Consider the following 20,565-nt stretch of genomic DNA (forward strand, 5'->3'; position numbering starts at 1 on the left):
CTAAAGCTTTCACACAACAAGAAGGTGTAAACTACACTGAGACTGTTTCTCTAGTTTCAACAAAAGATGCATTTAGAACTATCATGGCCTTGATAACACACTTTGATCTATATTTGCATCAAATGGACGTTAAAACTGCATTCCTCAGTGGAGATTTGGATGAAGAAATATTCATGAAGCAACACGAAGGTTTTATGGAGGACGGAAAAAAGCACTTAGTGTGTAAGTTGAAGAGGTCAATCTATGGGTTGAAGCAAGCTTCAAGGCAATGGTATTTGAAATTCGATAAGATTGTCACTTTGTATAGTTTCAAGGAAAAAAAATTGATGCATGCATATATGTTAAATTATGTGGGAGCAAGTTTATTTTTCTTGTTTTATATGTTGATGACATACTACTTCCCAGTAATGATAAGGATTTGAAACATGACACCAAAGATTTTTTGTCCAAGAATTTCGAGATAAAGGACCTTGGAGAGGCTTCCTATGTTTTGGGCATTGAAATTCACCGAGATAAAACTCGTGGTTTGTTAGGTCTCTCATAAAAGGCTTATATTAGGAAAGTATTGAAGAGATTTAACATGTTGACAAGTAACGGTGTTGAAGTTCCAATCACTAAGGGAGATAAATTGAGTAACAAAGATTGTCCAAGGAATGATATAGAAAGGGAGGAGATGAAGAACAAGACTTATGCTTCAGTGGTTGGAAGCATTATGTATGCTTAAGTATGTATTCACCCAAACCTAGCATTTTCTGTTAGTGTTCTAGGTAGATACCAATCTAATCCAGGAGTGGCACATTGGAAAGATGTAAAGAAGGTTATGTGTTCTTTACAAAGAACAAAAGATCACATGCTCGTTTCAAGAAGATTGACATGTTAGAATTGGTAGGTTACTTTGATTCCGATTTCGCTGGATATGCAGATGACTTAAATGTCAACTTCCAATTTTGTGTTTATGTTTTGAGGTGGTGCAATAGCTTGGAAAAGTGTCAAACAGAAAACAGTGGTTGTCTCAACAATGCATGCCGAGTTCATGGCATGTTTTGAAGCAACAATGCATGGCATTTGGTTGAGGAATTTTATATCAGGTCTGCAGGTTGTTGATAATATATCAAGACCTATTCAGTTGTATTGTGACAACAAGGGAGCTATTTTCTTTTGCAAAAATAACAAGAGATCTTTAGGACTCAAGCATGTTGACATAAAGTTTTTGAAGGTTAAAAAGAATATGCGCGAATGAGTCACTACTGTTGATTATATCAGTACTGTGGACATGATTGTAGACCCATTAAATAAAGCTATCTTTAATACATGTTTTCTACAACATGTCACAAGCATGGGAGTTCTGTCAAGTCTCGAAGATGCCTTAGAATAGTGGGAGCTTGAGTTATTCTTGTTTGTTAGTTATCTGTTTCAGTTTTGAAAATTTTCTTTTGATTGAGTTTTCATGGATATGCCTTAAAAAATAATATGTTTTGTTTCTACATACTTATTTCATTCTAGTTAGCTAATTTTGCTATATATCAAGATTGACCTTTGGACATAAGGGCTAATTTTAAGCATTAAGGAATATCACTTTGTGATCGTAATGAGGACCATATGTGTAAAGTGTGATATTCACCGTTAAGCTCATTTATCATATATATATGTTTGTCCATGACTTGTTAGTACTTTATGTGAATATTGTTGCTTGTATGTGATTATAGAGGTATGTATACGAGCTAATGATATTTGACACTAAGTTTGAAAAGATATTGTTATCAAATAATCTTCCAAAAGTTGCGCGTATAAGGAAATCGATTCTTGATCCTAAAGAAAGCTTTTGAATAGATATCTTGCCCAAGTGGGAGAATGTAAGACTTTTATTGGGCTTACATCTATTTAGGAGTCCTATTTGATTAAGATTACAAGATAGGATGAAATATTTGATTATCCCGGATTACTTGGTGGTGAAGTAAACCTATAATTATTGGGAATATCTTTCCTGTTAGGTCATGGATTTTGGAGGTGCTAAAGATATGTATTAGGGACTTCTTTATGGGCAAGAAACCTAATATACTCACTTATAAATATAAGGCTTAGGTCCCCACTCTTATACACAATATTCTAGCGTAAAACCTACCCTATATAGGAGTGCAAAAGGTATGTAGAGAGAGAAGAAGATCTTTGCTTGTTGATGTGTTCGTGATTCATTTTTATGCTTGGATTCAATGGCTTCTCAAGGTTAGTACTTTTAGTGTGCATATTATAGTTGACTTACATTAGATGCATCTTCAATTTGGATTAATAACACTCTTCTGGTTGGTTGGTTATCTATCCAAGTCTTGACCATCAAAGAGTTTTTAATTCTTTCACCTAAAGAAGTCACTTCATTAGCTCCCCAGCGAAGTAAAGTGTCATATGATTGGTTACTCCTAGGTACATTTCATATTTTGACATTCAAACTGTTGAGTCACATTTACCATAATGACACTCATCTCTTTTGGATATCTTTGCCCGTAAATCATGATACTAATTCGGTGCACTTATATTCTCACGAATATAGCGGAAGTTGTCGAGCCTGGTGTAGAATATCCTAAGCTTCATAGCGAATTAAGCAACTTTGTCTTTAGGTTCTACAACCTTGATAGGTGTTCATTCCTCGGCCATAATCGCTCAGGTGCAAAAGTCAGGAGCAAATTTGTCACCACCACCACCACATTTATTTTACTCGCTCGATCAAGCTCGGGCGAAAGTTGACACACCCGCATTCACAAGAAAGATTAGCTCAATAGCAATGGCGAAGCCATCTTAAAACCATAGTAGGTTGAGGTCTACCCTGATTATTTTTTCTTGCAATCTCTATTATATGTCTACCATTGATCAATTTTACAATATCACCATTAACTTCAATTTGTTTTCAATCCAACAAATACAAAGCCTATAATTTTCACTTAAAAATATAAGAATATTAGTTGATCATATTCTCTGTTTTTTGCCTATATGCAATTTTTTTCCTTTGCTTGCAAACTGTTATTTTTGTTAGTTTCTTATTATTCTCTATATCATCTATGAAATTAAGAAGAGAAAAAAGTTTTTCTGTGAATAAAACCTTTCAAAATTCTCTTATGCCTTAATGTTTTTACAAATGAACGTATGATCACTCACATTTGAATTTAATAAGAATGTGCAATAAATAGATATGCTTTTAATGTTTTATTCTCCACCCTTAATATGAAATTCACAAGTAGTTGACCGTGTATCCTTGGTCACAAGGAGACCAAAAGAACAAGGCTATGTTTCTATATGTATTATATGCCAATTTCAATTTAAAGTGTGCCCCTCCTAACATGAATTTCTGGCTCCGCCACTGCTTAATAGTTACTCGGTATGCGCACTACGTAAGCTTTATAATTTCTAAGGTCAACATGATTCAACAAGTAGGTGTCTATATTGACGAGGTATTACATACTGACAAACATATTGACATGAACTTTAAAAATATAAAGCATTGTCCTAAACAATTCTAGAAAAATATTTTAGTTTATTTAAGCTTTTATTTATGATATTACAAAAAAAATTTAATTCGACAATTATTAAAGGGTAATTCTATGGAGACCAAATTTTTAGGCTAAATTTTGTAAATCATATAACATGGTGGTTAATGATTGAATTATTACTTAAGTATTTATTAATGTGCTTATTTACTATTGATGACACATCACATGATTTAAAAATTTAATTTACCTAGCATTACTTATTATTAAGTATTCCATTAAGTTTTCTTCTACCATTGGATGATATGATTTGACATGTGGAAAGGAATGGTCCTTGATGGCTGTTGAGCTAAAACATATGTGGAAGGCATTATGGAGATCTTGTGTGCCAATAAGTTTAAGATTTATGGATGGCGAAATTGCTGGAATGTTTTACCAACTAGGGCAAACCAGATGAAACGGAAAATCATCACTTGCTGCGTGTATGTTCTATGATAGGGTGGATGAATTAGTAGAACACATTTTGAGAGACTGCCCGAAGGCTGTTGCAGTTTGGTTTTTGAGCTCGTTGTGCTTTCGAGTGAATGCAGCTAAAAACTGTGGCTAGAAGGATTGGATTGCAAGTCTGGCGAAGTTGTCCAATGAGAGTTTTGATCTTGTACTTGTCCTTGTGAGCATTTAGAAAGATAAGAATGCATTCTTCTAGAATGGCTCTTCCACGCATCCAATGGAAATTCAATATGCAGAAGTTCAAGAAATGGCATGGTAAGACGATAACGACACAACATGTTGTGTAAACTGTAAGAAGTCGGAACTTGGATGGTCAAAATGAATTTTGATGGGGCCTGGGGCTGGGAGGAGCACAGTTGTGTAGGGGGAATGGGTGTCATAATACTAGATGATACGGGAATGTTTATGCCTGCGATGGCGTTGAAAATGGCTGGAATATCATCATCGTTGTAGGCTAAGATGGAAGTAGTAAGAACAGCGGTCATGTTTGCTCGGGAAATGTCAGCAAGTCCAGTGGAATTCGAAGTTGAAGCCCATCTAGTCCTTGTTGTGTTAAATTTGGAGGCAGTGGATGATACTTCTCCGATCGAGAATGTAGTGAATGATGCTCAGTATTTTCTGCGTACACTTCCTCATATTAAGTTCACGTAGGAATGAGTTCGTTTCCATTTAGTTCGATTTTTTGCCAAAATCAAAATCCAAACCGAAGTTACTGTTCGGTTCGGTTTGATTCAATTTTTTTGGTTTAGTTTACTTTAGATTTCAATTTTTTCCAGTTCGATTTTGGTTCGATTCTCTTTTTTTACTAAAACATTTTTTTTTAATTCTAAAATGGCTTTTTATCCGAAATAGTACCTAAGATTTGCATAACACATCACTTTGGTCCCTGAGATTGTCCACCATCCATTATTATGGTATTTCCGTTAAAAACTCCGTTAAATTTCCCAGAGCTCTTTGCCGAAAGTTTGGGCAATTTTCAAAGCTTTGTAACTCAATCATTTCTTAACCAAATTTGACCCATAATTTATCAAAACGATGATGGGAAAGTGTAGAACAAGATTATACCAATTTGGAAGCCCAATGGATGCCGGAAAATAGCTTGAAAAGTGACTGGTCCGTGAGAAAACTGAAAAACTCGCCGGAAACTCAGTAAATTTTAAACGCTCATAACCTCTTCAATACTCAAAGTGATTCAAAAATGAAAATCATACTTCTCGACAAGACAAAGAGAATGGTACCTTTCTCGAAGGCAAACTCACTGTGGTTTTTCCGAAAAATGTCTCGAAAGTGGCTGTCTTAGTCATCAAGTTAACCACTTTCGAGCCGTTTTCCAGTCAAACCAAGGCAATTTAGCCATAAAAATAAAAATAAATAAATAAAACGTACTATTTTCTTCATTGCATCGAGAAGTATGATTTTCGTTTTTGAATCACTCAATTTCGTTGAGTATTGAAGAAGTTATGAATGTTTAAAGTTTACCTAGTTTCTGGCGAGTTTTCCAGTTTTCCCGCAGACTAGTCGCCTTTCAGGCTATTTTCCGGCCATCTCTAGTAACCATTGATCTTGTTCTATACTTTCCTATCTTCATTTTGATATATTATGGGTCGACTTTGGTTAAAAAACGATTGAGTTACGAAGCTTTGAAAATTGCCAAACTTGTGGCCAAGAGCTCTGGGACACTTAACGGAGTTTTTAACGGAATGACCAAACTTCCGGCCAAACTTCCTACCAAACTTCCGACCAAGAGTTCTGGGACACTTTCCGCCCGAGGCCTCTTCAACTTTTGCCCGAATGGTACAAACTCCCCCTTCACGAGTTAAGTCTCCAAAGGTACATCTCTTTTTCATCTTTTGGCTTGTATTTCTACCAATCTTAGAGCTTTAATACTTGTCTTTTATTTTTGTAGGTTAAGGTTAGGGAACCTATGTTGGTGGTGACTCCAACCTCCTAATTCAATCTAAAGACAAAGGAAATGCTGCATTTTGTAGACGAGGATACTAACTTGGTGGGTATTTATTATTTCAACATTTTTATGCTTGAAGCCTCCTTCCTTTTATGCTTATTTTCTTTTTACTCTTTCCAATCTTCTCCTACACCAACCTTTCATCAATCAACAACATCTGCATTTCGGGAGTGTGTAGTCCATGAGATTCATGTGGTTTCAGAGGTCACTGTCCCGCAGGCATCTCAAGCTACAAATCCTCCTAATGTAGTTGTTGTTTCTAAAACACCTATCCCTCAACCTCGAGTATATCATTATTTAAACTTCTGGTTTTTGCTTTTTTACATTACCCTTTTGATATTTGTCTTTTTGATGTCTATAGGCCTCTGGTGAGGGCTCGGGTGGTATTCCTCCTTCAACAAGCAACGATGGTCCTTCTCCACAACTAAAAGAAATAACTCTTCCTTCATCTCCTTCCTTGGTTCTGAACTCAACTCAGGTATATATACCTCTCTTGTCTCACCTTCCTCTACTTTGAACTATAAACTTTTTTTCTTAACTTATCTCCCTTGGTTGCAACAGGGCTCTAGGGAAGGATCGGGCTAGTCTCCACCGTGCCTGGTGCGTAAAACAAAACTTTCTCGACCTCCTCCAGCTTCTGGGGTAACAACAAGGACTTTTATCCCTAGGCCCAAGAAGAAGACCAAAACCACTATTGCTTTTATCTCTCAGGCTTCTCCTTCTGTTGAAACCTTCTCCCTTACTACACCCTCTGAAGTAGTTGGAGCACGACCTTCTTCTCCTGTATCGGTTCCTTCAACAGTATTTCTGCTTGAGCTTTTTAAGGAATTCGGGCAGCTTAAGACAAAGCTGAGATCTTCAAGGCATCCATTTGAGTTTTCAAGCCTTCAAGATCAACGCCGAGTCTTCCAAGAATGGTCTAAGAGGGATTACTCAACATCCTTCAACCTCAAGGCCCTTCATGATGTAGAGAAAGTTGTGACTGACTTGTTCAAGGCTGATCAACTATCAAGAGTTCAGTACGAGTCATTCCTTTCATATTTTGAGAACTTGAGGGCTCTTAGAGATCAACATTGTCGGGCTGAGAGGCAAGCCAATCGAGTAAAGTGCTTCAAGGAGAAACAATCCAGCACTTCAACTCAATTTCAGCAGCTAATGGATGAAGGTTCAGCAACGGAGGAGATTATCAAGATGGTGTCCTCTGATATCCAGAAATTAGAGGAGCAACTTGCTGTGTTGAAGACCGAACAGGCGACTCTTCTTGGAAAACTTTAGTAGCAAATTGAAGAAGTGAAGAAAGCAAATAAGGATCTAGAATATGCCGAGTCTCAACTTATCAATAGCAGCACGGTTTTAGCCGAGCCTACCAGAATTTTCACACTTATGTAGACTTATTACTCCAGAATAATTATTCTTAGTGAAGATGTACATCTGTTAGGCTAAGATCGAATGTAATTCTTTTTCATGAAATAAAACATACTTCTTTTCATCTTGACTTGTTTCTCCTCTTGCATTATATTGAAGTTTTTATTGTGTTTTTATTATCTCCTCTGACTTTACTTCTTTTCAAAATCATTAACTCTCTTTAATATAACGATCTCTAACACCCCAGATAGTTAGATGATATTTCTTAAAACTTAGCACTAACTGGATGGTCTTGCAAGTTTTTCCCCAAATCAGTCAAGTAATATTTTCCCTTTCTTTTTTCTCTCTTCCCTACACCAACAATCTTTTGATTAAGGACCTAACTGCCATCACTTGGTCATTCCTTCTTTGTTTTGACATTACTGGTGTCAGAGAGTTAAGACAATATAGGGTATATCCTATTCTTCCCCGGTGAGGAACAATCTTTGCTCCAAAAGCTTTTGGGCCGTCACCTTAGTCGGGCAGCCGTTTTCATTAGCTCCTAAGCACTGGAGAATCCCAATGCTAAGATTATAAAAGTTGGCTTCTACCACATTGGCAGTAGGAAGGAATAGTCGTAACTCAGCTTCTATTATCTCCCAAAATCTTGGTCTCATGGCTCATTCCTCGTGGTAAACTACCACTTGTTGATGCAAGGTAGATGGCATCGAGATACTTTGATGAATCCAATCTCGGCCCAGTAAAGCTTCATATGTGGAAGTATTATCCACAATGAAGAAGGCTAGCATGATCTGCTTGGAACCCAAGTCAACTTCCAAGTGCAAGATCCCATGAGTTTTGGTGATGGCTCCAGAAAAACTGGAAACTGTTAAGTCCGTGAAGATAAGATCCTACTCACCTCTACATACCCTTTTCATCTGCTTGAAAGGCAACACATTGACCGTAGCTTTTCCATCAATCAGGAACCTTCTTGAAGGGCACTTCCTCCAGATGAGCAGTTACATAAATGGGCTTGAAATGGTTGGCTAGGGTCAAATGCGAATGACTGAAGACCATCATGTCTATGTACACTCTCTCGGGCTTTCTCTTTGTGGGCTTGGAAAAATCTACTCTGCCCAACTCCTCTTTTCCCACCTCTTCAACACTAACATGTGTCATCATAGGTTTTATTGCTAAGTAGTCACCCTCTATTGTGGCAAGTTGATTATGCTCAACACAAAACATGGCAGATAAAACATATGTCATGTTTACGTGGAAGTTGCTAGGTCTAGATAAGTCTTCATTCTTGCTCTCAATGTGGCCTGTGAATTCATCCAACCAGGTATGTGCTTCCACGGGCAGCATTAGTTCAGGTAGCACTTTCTCTTAGGTTATGCCAAAGTTTGACACTTGTCGTGGGACTTCACAAAGAGTATCAACCAACAATGGTGCTGGCAAACCCCTATCCGATGATATAGTTCCAAAGCATATTGGTTCTAGGCTCCATCTTCGGGTTGGCATCATCACCATATCCTCTTGAGGTCTCCTCAAGATTCTATATTTCCCAAGATGGGGGTTCTGTGGCATATGGCCACCTTCCCCTTCGGTCTTGCTATTAGCATTTTCAACCTCCTTCTTGGTTCTCCAATGGAGTTGATTTCTTCCCCCATCAGGTACTTTCTCAAACTTTACATTCTCAGAGGTTTTTGAGGCAGTAGAGATTTTCAATGAGTTCATGTGGCCTTTGTGTTGCCTCCAGACTTTCCTGATCATGGAGGCTCCCATTTCTTTGACTGGTCTCTCATCCTTTCCAACCACATACCATTTCTGCCCGAGTCGAGCATGATTCTTCTTTGTGACTGGATTCACTGTTCTCCCATTTACTTTGACATCTCTACCGACATAGCTTGGTTGGGGTGGCCTCACATCCACCCATCTTGGCACCTTATCTTCTCTGTCATCTACCTCTTTAGAAGCTTCGTAATTCCTAAATACTTCTGGCAAACCTTTCGGTTGAGAGTCTCCTCCTAACCGTTGGAAAACATTCCTATAGGTCTCTCTTTCAACTGCCTGTATGACATTTATGCGGGTTTCTTACTCTTCTCTCTCTTCTTCTGATCAACTCCTGATCAATAATGGCTCTTGACGCTAGGACTTCCAACTCACACTCACATTGGCACTTGCTACACAACACCACTCTTTTGATTATGGTTGTTTTGGGCTTCTCGGGCAACTTGATAGCTCATTCAGTTAGCCTATCAACTTGCCTCCTTTTTGCTTTCACCTCCTATGTATCTTTTCCTTTCCCCTTCTCAACCCACATTAAGTTGATTATGTTTATTGGGGCTTCTGGGAAGAGGTCAGTATCAATCATCATATTGACCTACGGTTTCTCCAACAATAACTTTCCTTTCACTATAAGGTATTGTATCTAATCCCTGAACTGGATACAGTTGGTTATGGAGTGATTGAAAGTGTAATGCAACTTGCAATACTTCTTCCCTCTCAGTTCTTCAAGCTTGGGCAACTTTTTGGTGTTATTGGGCACAATCACTCTCGCCCAAACCAGCTCTTCATAGATCTATGTGGCATTAGTTAAGTCAAAGAAATAACTCTGGTATTTTGGAGGCTTCACAAGGACAAATCCACCATCATTCATGACTAATTTCTGGTCTTTGACTGGCTGGACTAACCCTTTCACTATCAAAGGTTTGAAAGGGGCAGTTATCTCCGCTGCGCACATGTCTATTACTTCTCTTTTATGGCCATCATTTTGTTCTGGTTCTACCTCTTCGAACTCCACTTGGTGGATTGCAGCTTTGCTTTTGTAGAAATGAGGTACCTTAGATGAGTGCTTTGCTTACCGTTCCTCCAATAATTGCTTCTCATACTTAGTGGCAGTAATCACCAACTCTTGCAACTCATTGAATTGCCTGTCATAAAACTTCTTCCTCAAATACATCTCAATACCTTCTAAGTGATTGATATGAGTTGTGCATGATTTATAGGGAATTGGCACCTCATCCTTGTCCTCTTAAACCTCATTATGAAATCTTCAGTGGATTCATGGTCATACTGCTTAACTTCAACCAGATCGTTAATAGTCATCTTAGGCTCAACCCTATAAAACTGCTCATGGAATGCCATCTTCATTTGCCCCTAGTCGATAATAGAATTAGGGGGCAACAGAGAGTACCACTGAGATGCTAAGCTCACCAAGAAGTTCCCAAACAATCTCAACTTGTAGTTGAGATTGTCTTCAAATGCCACATAGTGATTAAAGAATTTGAAAATGCGATATCTAGAAGACACATTGCCGTCTTCTCAGTTGAATGTTGGGAATGTGGGCATCTTGACGTTGACTGAAAAAGGGTTATGTTCATCAACGTACTCAGAGTAGGGCTTCTGATAGTTGATCCTAAACAGCGGGCGAGCTTGTGGCTGAGCATTCCGGGCCACCATCATCCTCAACTCGGTTAATTCATCCCTGAGTTGTTAATAAGCTGTATTATCAGGAAAAATATGCGGCGGTTCCCATTTTGGGCTACAATCATTGTCCAAGAAAGTCTATTTTCTTGGTTCGGGCTTTCTCCACTTGGCATCTCATCTCTTATGATGGGGGCCTATAAGGAAGAGGTTTGTCTGCCTTAGTAGGCCCGTCTTTCTAACTGGATTCCCTGATCAACTGAGGCATCCCATACTTCATTCTGTCTTGCCCGCTCTACCCCCTACTATTAAGTGAAAATAGTGAAGGGTCAGGCAACTTCGCTTCTAGGATTTCCATCAACATTGGTTGACTAGCTCCAGATTCCTCCTTGTTTTTTTTATCTTTACCATTCTTTTCCTCGAGCAAAGGAAATAATGGAATAACTGGTTCTTTCTCAGGGTTTGCTCCCCTCACATAACCATTCTTTGGAGTAGAATATTTCAGATCTAGTCTTCTTTGCAAACTCCCTGTTAAAGAACATAGTCTCCTTACTTCTTCCCTGGTTTTCAGGGAAATCTTCTATATACTTCTTAACACTTGCACCATGGTGGCTTGCAAGTCTTCATTGGTTACCATTTCCCTTGACTTCTCAAATAAGGTCGAGCTTATCAGAATAGTTGGTCTTTGTAAGGAGGAATCATTCTCTCGACGATCTATCATGTTTGATCTTGGTGGACACTGGGGTAATGTGACATCCCACATCGCCCAGGGGAGTGATCCTTAAATGTATATTCCCATCTCTACCTAGCACGAGGCCTTTTGGGAGCTCACTGGCTTCGGGTTCCATAGGAACTCCAAAGTTAAGCGAGAAGGGGGCTAGAGCAATCCCATGATGGGTGACCCACTGGGAAGTTGCTCGTGAGTTCCCAAAAACAAAATTGTGAGGGAATGGTAAGCCCAAAGCGGACAATATCGTGCTACGGTGGTGGAGCGGGCTCGGGAAGTGGTCCCACCCGGGCCGGGATGTGACAAATTGGTATCAGAGCCTAACCCTGACCGCGTGTGTGCCGACGAGGACGTCGGGCCCCTAAAGGGGGTGGATTGTGACATCCCACATCGCCCAGGGGAGTGATCCTTATATGTATATTCCCATCCCTACCTAGCACGAGGCCTTTTGGGAACTCACTGACTTCGGGTTCTGTAGGAACTCCGAAGTTAAGCGAGAAAGAGGCTAGAGCAATCCCATGATGGGTGACCCATTGGGAAGTTGCTCATGAGTTCCCAAAAACAAAACCGTGAGGGAATTGTAAGCCCAAAGCGGACAATATCGTGCTATGGTGGTGGAGCGGGCCCGGGAAGTGATTCGCCCGGGCCGGGATGTGACAATTGTGACATCCCACATCGCCCAGGGGAGTGATCCTTATATGTATATTCCCATCCCTACCTAGCACGAGGCCTTTTGGGAGCTCACTGGCTTTGGGTTCTGTAGGAACTCCGAAGTTAAGCGAGAAATAGGCTAAAACAATCCCATGATGGGTGACCCACTGGGAAGTTGCTCATGAGTTCCCAAAAACAAAACCGTGAGGGAATGGTAAGCCCAAAGCGGACAATATCGTGCTATGATGGTGGAGCGGGCCCATGAAGTGATTCGCCCGGGCCGGGATGTGACAATTTGGTATCAGAGCCAATCCCTGGCCGGAAATGTGTCGACGAGGACGTCGGGCCCCTAAGTGGGGTGGATTGTGACATCCCACATCGCCCAGGGGAGTGATCCTTAAATGTATATTCCCATCTCTAGCACGAGGCCTTTTAGGAGCTCACTGGCTTCGGGTTCCGTAAGAACTCCGAAGTTAAGCGAGAAGGGGGCTAGAGCAATCCCATGATGGGTGACCCACTGGGAAGTTGCTCGTGAGTTCCCAAAAACAAAACCGTGAGGGAATGGTAAGCCCAAAGCGGACAATATCGTGCTACGGTGGTGGAGCGGGCTCGGGAAGTGGTCCCACCCGGGTCAGGATGTGACAGGTAACCTGTACTCTGTGTTCCACCTGAAGGTTTTCTCATTCCTTCTTCTTATTGGCATACAAGACTAATGTAATCCCATCGGGCGTGCCAAAACTATGTTCGATGAAGATTTCTTCGGAGATGGCTGCTCGGCTCTCAGCACAGCTCCCCAAGGGATTGGCACTGTAGATGTGTAGTCGGACTCTTTCCTGCTGATGTGCTGCAAGAAAAGGATAAAGTTAGTTTTGAAATGTGTCTTTGTAAGGCCTTAGGTGTAGGCGTTGAGACTTACAATCAAAACTAACCAAGAGCTAGCTGTGCCACTATTATCTCGGTATAGCAGATGTAGAACAAGATTGTGTTTACTCGATTACTTGCACCCGAAGTTACTTGGACTTATTGTTATCAAATGATTGTTGTGGATGGGTTAAGTCCACATTAAGTTCTTTTTCTTGCCTTGCGAACAAGGACTTCTAGTTCATGGTCTTGTATGTTCGAATTGAGGGAGTTCATATCTCCTTAAGTCATTTACATGGTTCTTGATTGATTTTAATGATAGCATGTCCATTAAACTAACCAGATCTGGATGCAAATGGAACTCTTATAATGGGAAAACTGATGGAAATTACTTGAATACATGCCGGAAAAGATATTAAGCAGTAGATCTATTAACTTATAAAACAAACAAAGAGCTTTGAGCAAGATTTCACCTTGTCGGGCAAGGTTGAACTTCTTGCAATCACTTCTCTTTTAAGTTTACAAGGTTTATTCGCTAAAAAGGGATGGATGGTAAACAAGTTTACACAAGGGAATCGATACTACGCCACTAGGGGTAATAGCAAAGCTTTAAACTAGACAAAAGATGGCTTTTGTAGGGAATGGTCCTAAAAAGGACTGAGATCTAGGCTGATTACAACTTTTAGATGCAAATCTGGCTTGAGAATAGAGTTTGTATGTTTGCTTGTTTGATTGGTTAAGTGTCCTTGTCTCTAGAGCCTCTTCCTCCTTTTATAGGTAGATTAGCTCGACTGCAGTGACTTTGCTCTTACTCAAAAGCACTTAGAGGGCAGTGAGTCATCAACTTTTTACTTGTATTGCCACTTAAAAATGTTGTTTGGCTGATTGTGAGTTAGTCACCATCACTTGACATTTAAATCATAGGCACATGACCTATGCATTAATGGGAAGATGCCAATTTGTCTTTGGGCGTTATGCTAGGCTTCGGGCAAGTCTTCTTTTAATCGGCATCTTTGGGCTTCCACATACTTGCAGCCCAAGGTTCAAATATTAACCCAAACATAACCAAGATAGGTCTGTTGGGGACAAAGAAAAGGAGAAAAGAAAGAAGAAAGACGAGGGAGAGAGGATGCGGCTTGGAAAGAAAATAAGAAAGGAGGGAGAAAAGAATATGCAAGGGTTTGTAGTAAGAAGACCCTTTTTTAAAATGGACTTGAATTTTAGCTTTTAACGTATTTGGGTTTAGAAATTGGGCTTGAAATTGGGTTTAAAAAATAAGGCCCGTTTGGTATCCTACCAAAAAACTTTGATTGTTTCTAAAAATAATTTTCAAATAACATCACTTAAAAACAGTTTTCTTTTAAATCTCAAAATTTCAAAAATCTGTTTGGTTGAGTTTTCAAAAATGAATTTTTTGGTTTGAATTCAAACTTCCTTGAGCGGAAATTGGAGGAGAGAGAGAATTAGGAAAGAGGAGAGAGGAAATAGTTGGCAAGGAGAGAGAAAGATAAGGAGAGGGCGAGGAAGTGAGGGTGAGAGTAGAAAATTGCAGTGAGAAGGTGAGGAGTGAGAAGAAAGAGAGGGTGATGAGACAAGAAAGAGAGGGTGATGAGACAAAGGCTGAGGAGAGAGAGAGAAGACAAAATGTGATGTGGGGAGAGAAAAAAGGGAGGGTTGGGAGAGAAAAAAAGAGAGGGTTAGGCGATAGGGCAAAAAAAGATGTTGATGAGAGAACATAAAAACTCTAAAAATGAGTTTTTAGAGTTTTTTCATAAATAACTTATGTTTTTAAGTTAGTTTTGAATCCAATTTTTAAAAAGAGTCATACGAATCAAGACTTCAAAGCCTAAAACTTTAAAAAAGTTGAACTCAAGTAGGATACCAAACAAATACTAACATATTCAACATAATAAATAAATAACATTAATATACATACAATTTAGTTCGATTGTCGAACCACTGAAACTGAAATCGAATCAAATGATTTTGGTTCAGTTCAATTTTTTTAATTTGTTCGATTTGGTTTCAATTCTTGTTTGATATGAATATCGTACTAGTCCAATCATCAAAACCAAAATTTGTTCAATATGAAAAAAATTTCATTATGACGAGAACATGGGTTTATACCACGTGTTTTATAGAAGTAGTGAGAAATTTTATTTTTTAAGTTATTAACTTTTTAACACACATATCTCATAATTTGTATAGGTTATACTGAAAAATCATTATGTGTATCGGTTATACTGAAAAATCTCTTGTTCAATATGACAATCAGCCACTTAGTATTACGGTTTAGTGGTTTTTCAAGTTATTAACTTTTTAATACACATATCTCACAATTTATATAGTGACACGTGGTATATCATTCTGTGTATCGATTATACTGAAAAATTTCTCGTTCAATATGACAATCAACCACTTAGTATTACGATTTAGTGATTTTTCTCTTCGGTTATAAGTGAGAGATCTTAGGTTCAATTTTCATCAAAGGTGAATTTGAACCATATTATTATTAACTCATTGTGAGGTTAAGGAAGTGATATGTTTGTTAAAAAAAATAATAATAATAACGACAATCGTCTCCCAAAAAGCCCAATGCAAAACCCATAAATCCCAGTCGTCCCAATTCCCAAACCCTTGTGCCCTTTCGCTTCCTCGTCTAAACTAGAACCCTCCAGAGCTGCTAGCGCATCAGCTATGGCGAGCGGAGATGTAGAAACGGTGGACTTCGAGCCCGAAGATGATGACCTCATGGACGAGGACGGAGCCGTCGACGCCGAGCCCTCCGCCTCCCCCAGGGCACCACTCCCCAAGCTCAAGTCCGCAATCACCGGCGTCGGAGCGGCGTCTGCCGCCCCTAAGAAGACCAAAGGTCGCGGATTCCGTGAAGATCTCAATGCCGACCGTAACAGCCGCCTCACTGCATCCCACTTCGACTCTCTCAACTCCTCCAACGGCCTTGAACCCCAACGATGTAAATCCCCTCTCCCTCCACCCATCTTCTCTCTCTCTCTCTCTCTCTCTCTCTCTCTCTCTATATATATATATATATATATGTATATTTTGTTTTTGTTGCATTTTGGTACTGGGAAAAGTTTCAATTTTAGAATTGATTGGTAGCTATTATTTTAGAATTCATGGGGTTTTACCTGATGGAAAGAGATTCCTGATTGATTGGTAGCTTGGATTGTATGTTTTGGGAAAGTTTCAATTTTTAGAATTTTCTGGTAGCTAGGGTTTTAGGATTCTTGGAGTTTTGTCTGATGGAAACAGGTTTTAGATTGGATTGGTAGCTGGGTTTGTAGCATTCTTCGTTTTTGTTTGTCCGGATTTATTGGGGGTAATTAGGTATATTTCTGTGTGTTGTGTGTGTTGTGGCAGCAAGTTGAAATTTGGAGCATAATGGCAGTCAAAATGTGTTTAAATGCTTTAAAATTTGGGACTGAGTATAACATCTGTGGGTATGACTAGAAAGGAACACTGCAAATGCATAAGATGTGATGTGTAGGAAAGGTGGGTTATGACTTTAATTTCTGGATTTATTTGGAGCTACTAAGAATATGGGAAGCTCATTCTCGAAGGGTAATATGTTATCTCATTGATATTGGGTTGGTGGCCCGTAATTCTACCTACTGCAAGAAGCTGCTTGAATGTGTACCAAGTCATGAATTCATTCTTTATCTCAACTATGAAGGCAATTATATTAATTTGGCCCATTCTTGCCTTCCATTGCTTGTTAGACTTCTTTCAGTAATGCTAAGACCTCAATAGTTGAATTATTTAGAATAAATTCCAATTGTTTTGATTTTGGTCAGTCAAGAATTAAATTCTTCTGTGGTTTACACAGAACCTTTTCATTAAACTATCATAGAATTTTCTATATTTTTGTAGCCATAGAGGAATTAATCTTACTTACATATAGTTGACCTTTGCATCCGCCGACAGTTTCTTTCTTTCATTTTGTAAATGTCTACAGCTGTTGAGGGATGGATTATTCTGGTCACTGGGGTCCATGAAGAGGCCCAAGAGGACCACCTACAAGATGCATTTGGTGAGTATGGGGAGATAAAAAATTTGCATTTAAATCTTGATCGCCGCACCGGGTTTGTGAAGGTATGATAGTACTTTCATTATCTATACCATGAAATTTGGATATGCATTTGTTTAAAATTATTGAAAAACATTGGTAATAAGTAATTAATCAGTTATAGAATATGGAGAATACCAGAACATAAAAAAAAAAAAGTTGTGGGTGAAATTCTTAAATCTTTTCTAGTCAAGGATGGAAATAAGTTTTTGAAAATTCACAGAACCGACTGAATCTGCATAAGACCATGGAGCTTTTGAATTGAGCTGTTGGATTATCAATCCTTATAATTACAAGATTGGAAATAGAACCAACCACACCCACCACACCCCCCCCCCCCCTCCCCCACCCCACCCCACCCCACCCCACCCACCCACAAAAAAACACACACAAAAAAGATTGTACAAGAACAAGGGGAGCTCAACATGTCAGGGTGGTGGTTTAACTCTAAGAAGTGAAGGCCAAAAGGCTTATGACCTATTCTGACTGTTTAAAATGGGAATTCAGAAGCGGTCATGCTCTTTTCAAATAAGAATTGGGTAAAGAGGAAGTCAGAAACTTGCCTTTTCTTGTCATAAAAGTAGCCCACATTCTGGGTCTCTCTCTGCCAATTCATTTTATCGATGTTACATGGTTCCTAGAGCATACTCTATAAGCCACCTCATCTAATTAGATCAATTACGAAGCTTGATTAAGCATTGCTTTTGCCTTATAAAGTCTTAATGCTTTTATGGTAAGAGGATGGACGGATCTATCCTCATATCCTGTTCCCACCTTCTTTATGTGGTATATTGGCCACTATTTTGACCCAAGTCTAGACTACATAATCTTTTTAAGCTCTATAATGGATACTAGAAACCTTGTATTCCCTGTATTACCTTGCTAATTCTTTTTCATTTATTTAAACTGGAAACCTAAAGGCTCCAAATCCTAAAACGGGGGTTTTATTTACCTGTGAGATCAGAACCTTTTGTTACATTAATCAGGTGCTCTGATGGTATAGAGTTGAAGTAGGGGGGGTGGGGGTGTTGGTTTTTGCCTTACGAACTTAAAAAGTTTGAATAAAAATCTGTTACGTATAATGGACCTTCTGTTATTTTGGTAAGCAACTAAACTGGGAGTTCTTACATCCTATGGACCCAATAATAAAAACAATCTATTGTGGAATGGAAATTTTAAAATGCTGAAACTGCTCGCTAGTATGTTAAATGCATATGTACATCTGTGATAATATTGTTCCAGTAAAAGCAAAGAATATGATTTTGTATCAAAATGTTAAGCAGTCATCTTTCTTGAGCCACAGTATATTTGCATCTCGCAATAAGCTTTTGAACAGTCAAATCCATATATTGCTCGAGTCTAAATTTCTTTAGGAAGTGCAGTTTTTGTTGTTCTATTTTCAGAAAAATAAGTAGTTCTGTATTCATACAATAATATAGGATGGGAAGAATGCTATTGACATTCTAATGGGCTTATTTCATGCTTTTATTTTGGTGATGCACCGTTAAATTCATATGACAATGTGGATGATTAGAAGGCTTTCGGACAGTGTTTTGACCGGTTTCTTAGTCAGAAATTAAATAATAGTTCTTTGGTGACTTAATGTGAATTATTATTATTTTTTGTATCAGGGATATGCGCTGATTGAATATGAGAGTTTTAAAGAGGCAAAAACTGCGATAGACAAAATGAACGGAGAACCGTTACTTACACAAGTTTTAACTGTTGATTGGGCCTTCAGCAATGGATCCTTCCTTGATGGATCCAGGAAGAACTCAAGGTTTTAATTTACACCAAATCTTGTGAAATTTTCGTACAGTATAGGGACTTTATAATAATGCTTAAGGCACATGTTTCTTTAAACATCATGTGTTAACATTTTTAATTTATGCAGACCGCTAAGAGAACGTCGCTCAAGGAGTCCTAGGAGGAGATACTAATGTGGTGTGCACATTTACCTCATGAGGGGGTCCGATTTCCAACAGGGGGTAGGATGTTTTATCCTCGAGTTATTAGAGCTTTGAGGTGGTGTGTGCAATTCACTGGTTTTATGGATTCATCTCTAATTATGCGCGGGAGCCCCCACTTTTTTCCTTACTGTGGTTTCAAGTGATGATTTTGCGGTTCAGTGATTTGTTTTTGTTAACATGTGGATGTTTCCTTAAGTGTGATTTACTTTTTATGTGACTTTGAAGCTGCTTGCTAAGACCATGAATTTTGTAACTTTAAATGTAGTTTAACCTTCATTTATGTATCAAGTTTTATGTTTCTTGTTTGTTTTATCCCTCAGTTGTATAGTGGCAGAACATTGTATCAAAGTGTCATCCTGTCATGAGATAAAAAAAGGCCTCTCGCGTGTGTGGAGAGGCTGGCTAGTGCTTGTAACGCAGGAAATGGACCCTAGGCTTTTGTTGTTTCAGGGTTTTAGTCTATTGTCTGTTTTGCTTTGAGTCTTTTGTTTTGCAACATTAAAATACGAGGCTCATTGCATATTAGATGCAATGATGAATGTATGATAACGCCCGTCATGTCGGGTGGAATCAAACCTCGTCGTTGCTGCAATAAGGAGCAGCTACTTGAGGGTCATGGGTTGAAGCATTGAACTAGTTTCGACGCTTTATACGCTTTGTATTGGCGATCTTTGTTTTGGTTATATAGCGAGAGAAATCTGTCTGGACCTACTGAACTTCCCTGAAGGATGGATTCGAAAGGCTTGTGGCGGCGGCGACAAATGTATTGAAGAAATTCTGGGAGGAGTCGGTCAGAGAGTCATGGAAGTGAAGGCGGCGGCGTATCCCTCATCTCGACCACCATGGCCGAAATCTCGACCACCGCGAAAACCCTTTACTTAGTAGAGGCTTTTGTCTCTCATGTGCAGTTGTGAACAGAAGCAGGGCCATAGCCCTATGTTGAAGATGTGGGCTTTCAGCTCATACTTCTTTTAGTGACACTCTACATTTTGTTGAATACATCTATTTTTTTCAAATAAATAAATAAATAAATGACTTGTTCGCTCTAATATGAAATGACACTAGAATGTTTTCAAATAAGTTGGTTACAATATTTTTATGTATTCAATACAATTATCATCCGACGAGCATATATAATTTATGTGAACATAAGTATTTAATACAAGCATCTGATCAATAAAATAGTGATTGTATTGAATACATGAAAGTATTGTAGTCAAATCCTTTATTTTCTAACTACATCCAAAAATTAGATAACATGCATCCTTGGATTATTTTCTTGTATTTACATTTCTCATCACTTGATAGTGAACATAATGAGCATAATCTTTCTTTCTAATGGTTTCCATAGTGGAGTATGATCCTTAAATGAGTTTAAGCAGAAGCAATGTACTATTAATTGAGTTTGAGTTTTAAAAATGATATTACCTCCCAAAGTCTATTCCCAAATGAGTAGAGAAAATATAAGCAGGTGAGTCAAGCATGCAATTTTTGTTCTTCGCAGATACCTCTTTAACTTTTTGCCAGCAACCCCATTATTATGCACACTT

General features: G+C 38.8%; 1 protein-coding gene across 1 annotated transcript; it reads left to right on the plus strand.

Moving 5' to 3' along the window:
- The first annotated feature begins 15,549 nt into the window (after positions 1–15,549).
- On the plus strand, positions 15,550–19,314 carry LOC137715557 (RNA-binding protein Y14-like). The gene is made up of 4 exons (XM_068454904.2): positions 15,550–15,932; positions 16,935–17,071; positions 18,677–18,825; positions 18,940–19,314. The coding sequence occupies exons 1-4, from the start codon at positions 15,656–15,658 to the stop codon at positions 18,983–18,985; spliced, it is 609 nt and encodes a 202-aa protein (XP_068311005.1). The 5' UTR covers positions 15,550–15,655; the 3' UTR covers positions 18,986–19,314.
- Positions 19,315–20,565: the final 1,251 nt, after the last annotated feature.

The sequence above is a fragment of the Pyrus communis genome, chromosome 3 (genome assembly GCF_041283825.1).
Source record: "Pyrus communis isolate YQ-2024b chromosome 3, ASM4128382v1, whole genome shotgun sequence".
NCBI lineage: Eukaryota > Viridiplantae > Streptophyta > Magnoliopsida > Rosales > Rosaceae > Pyrus > Pyrus communis.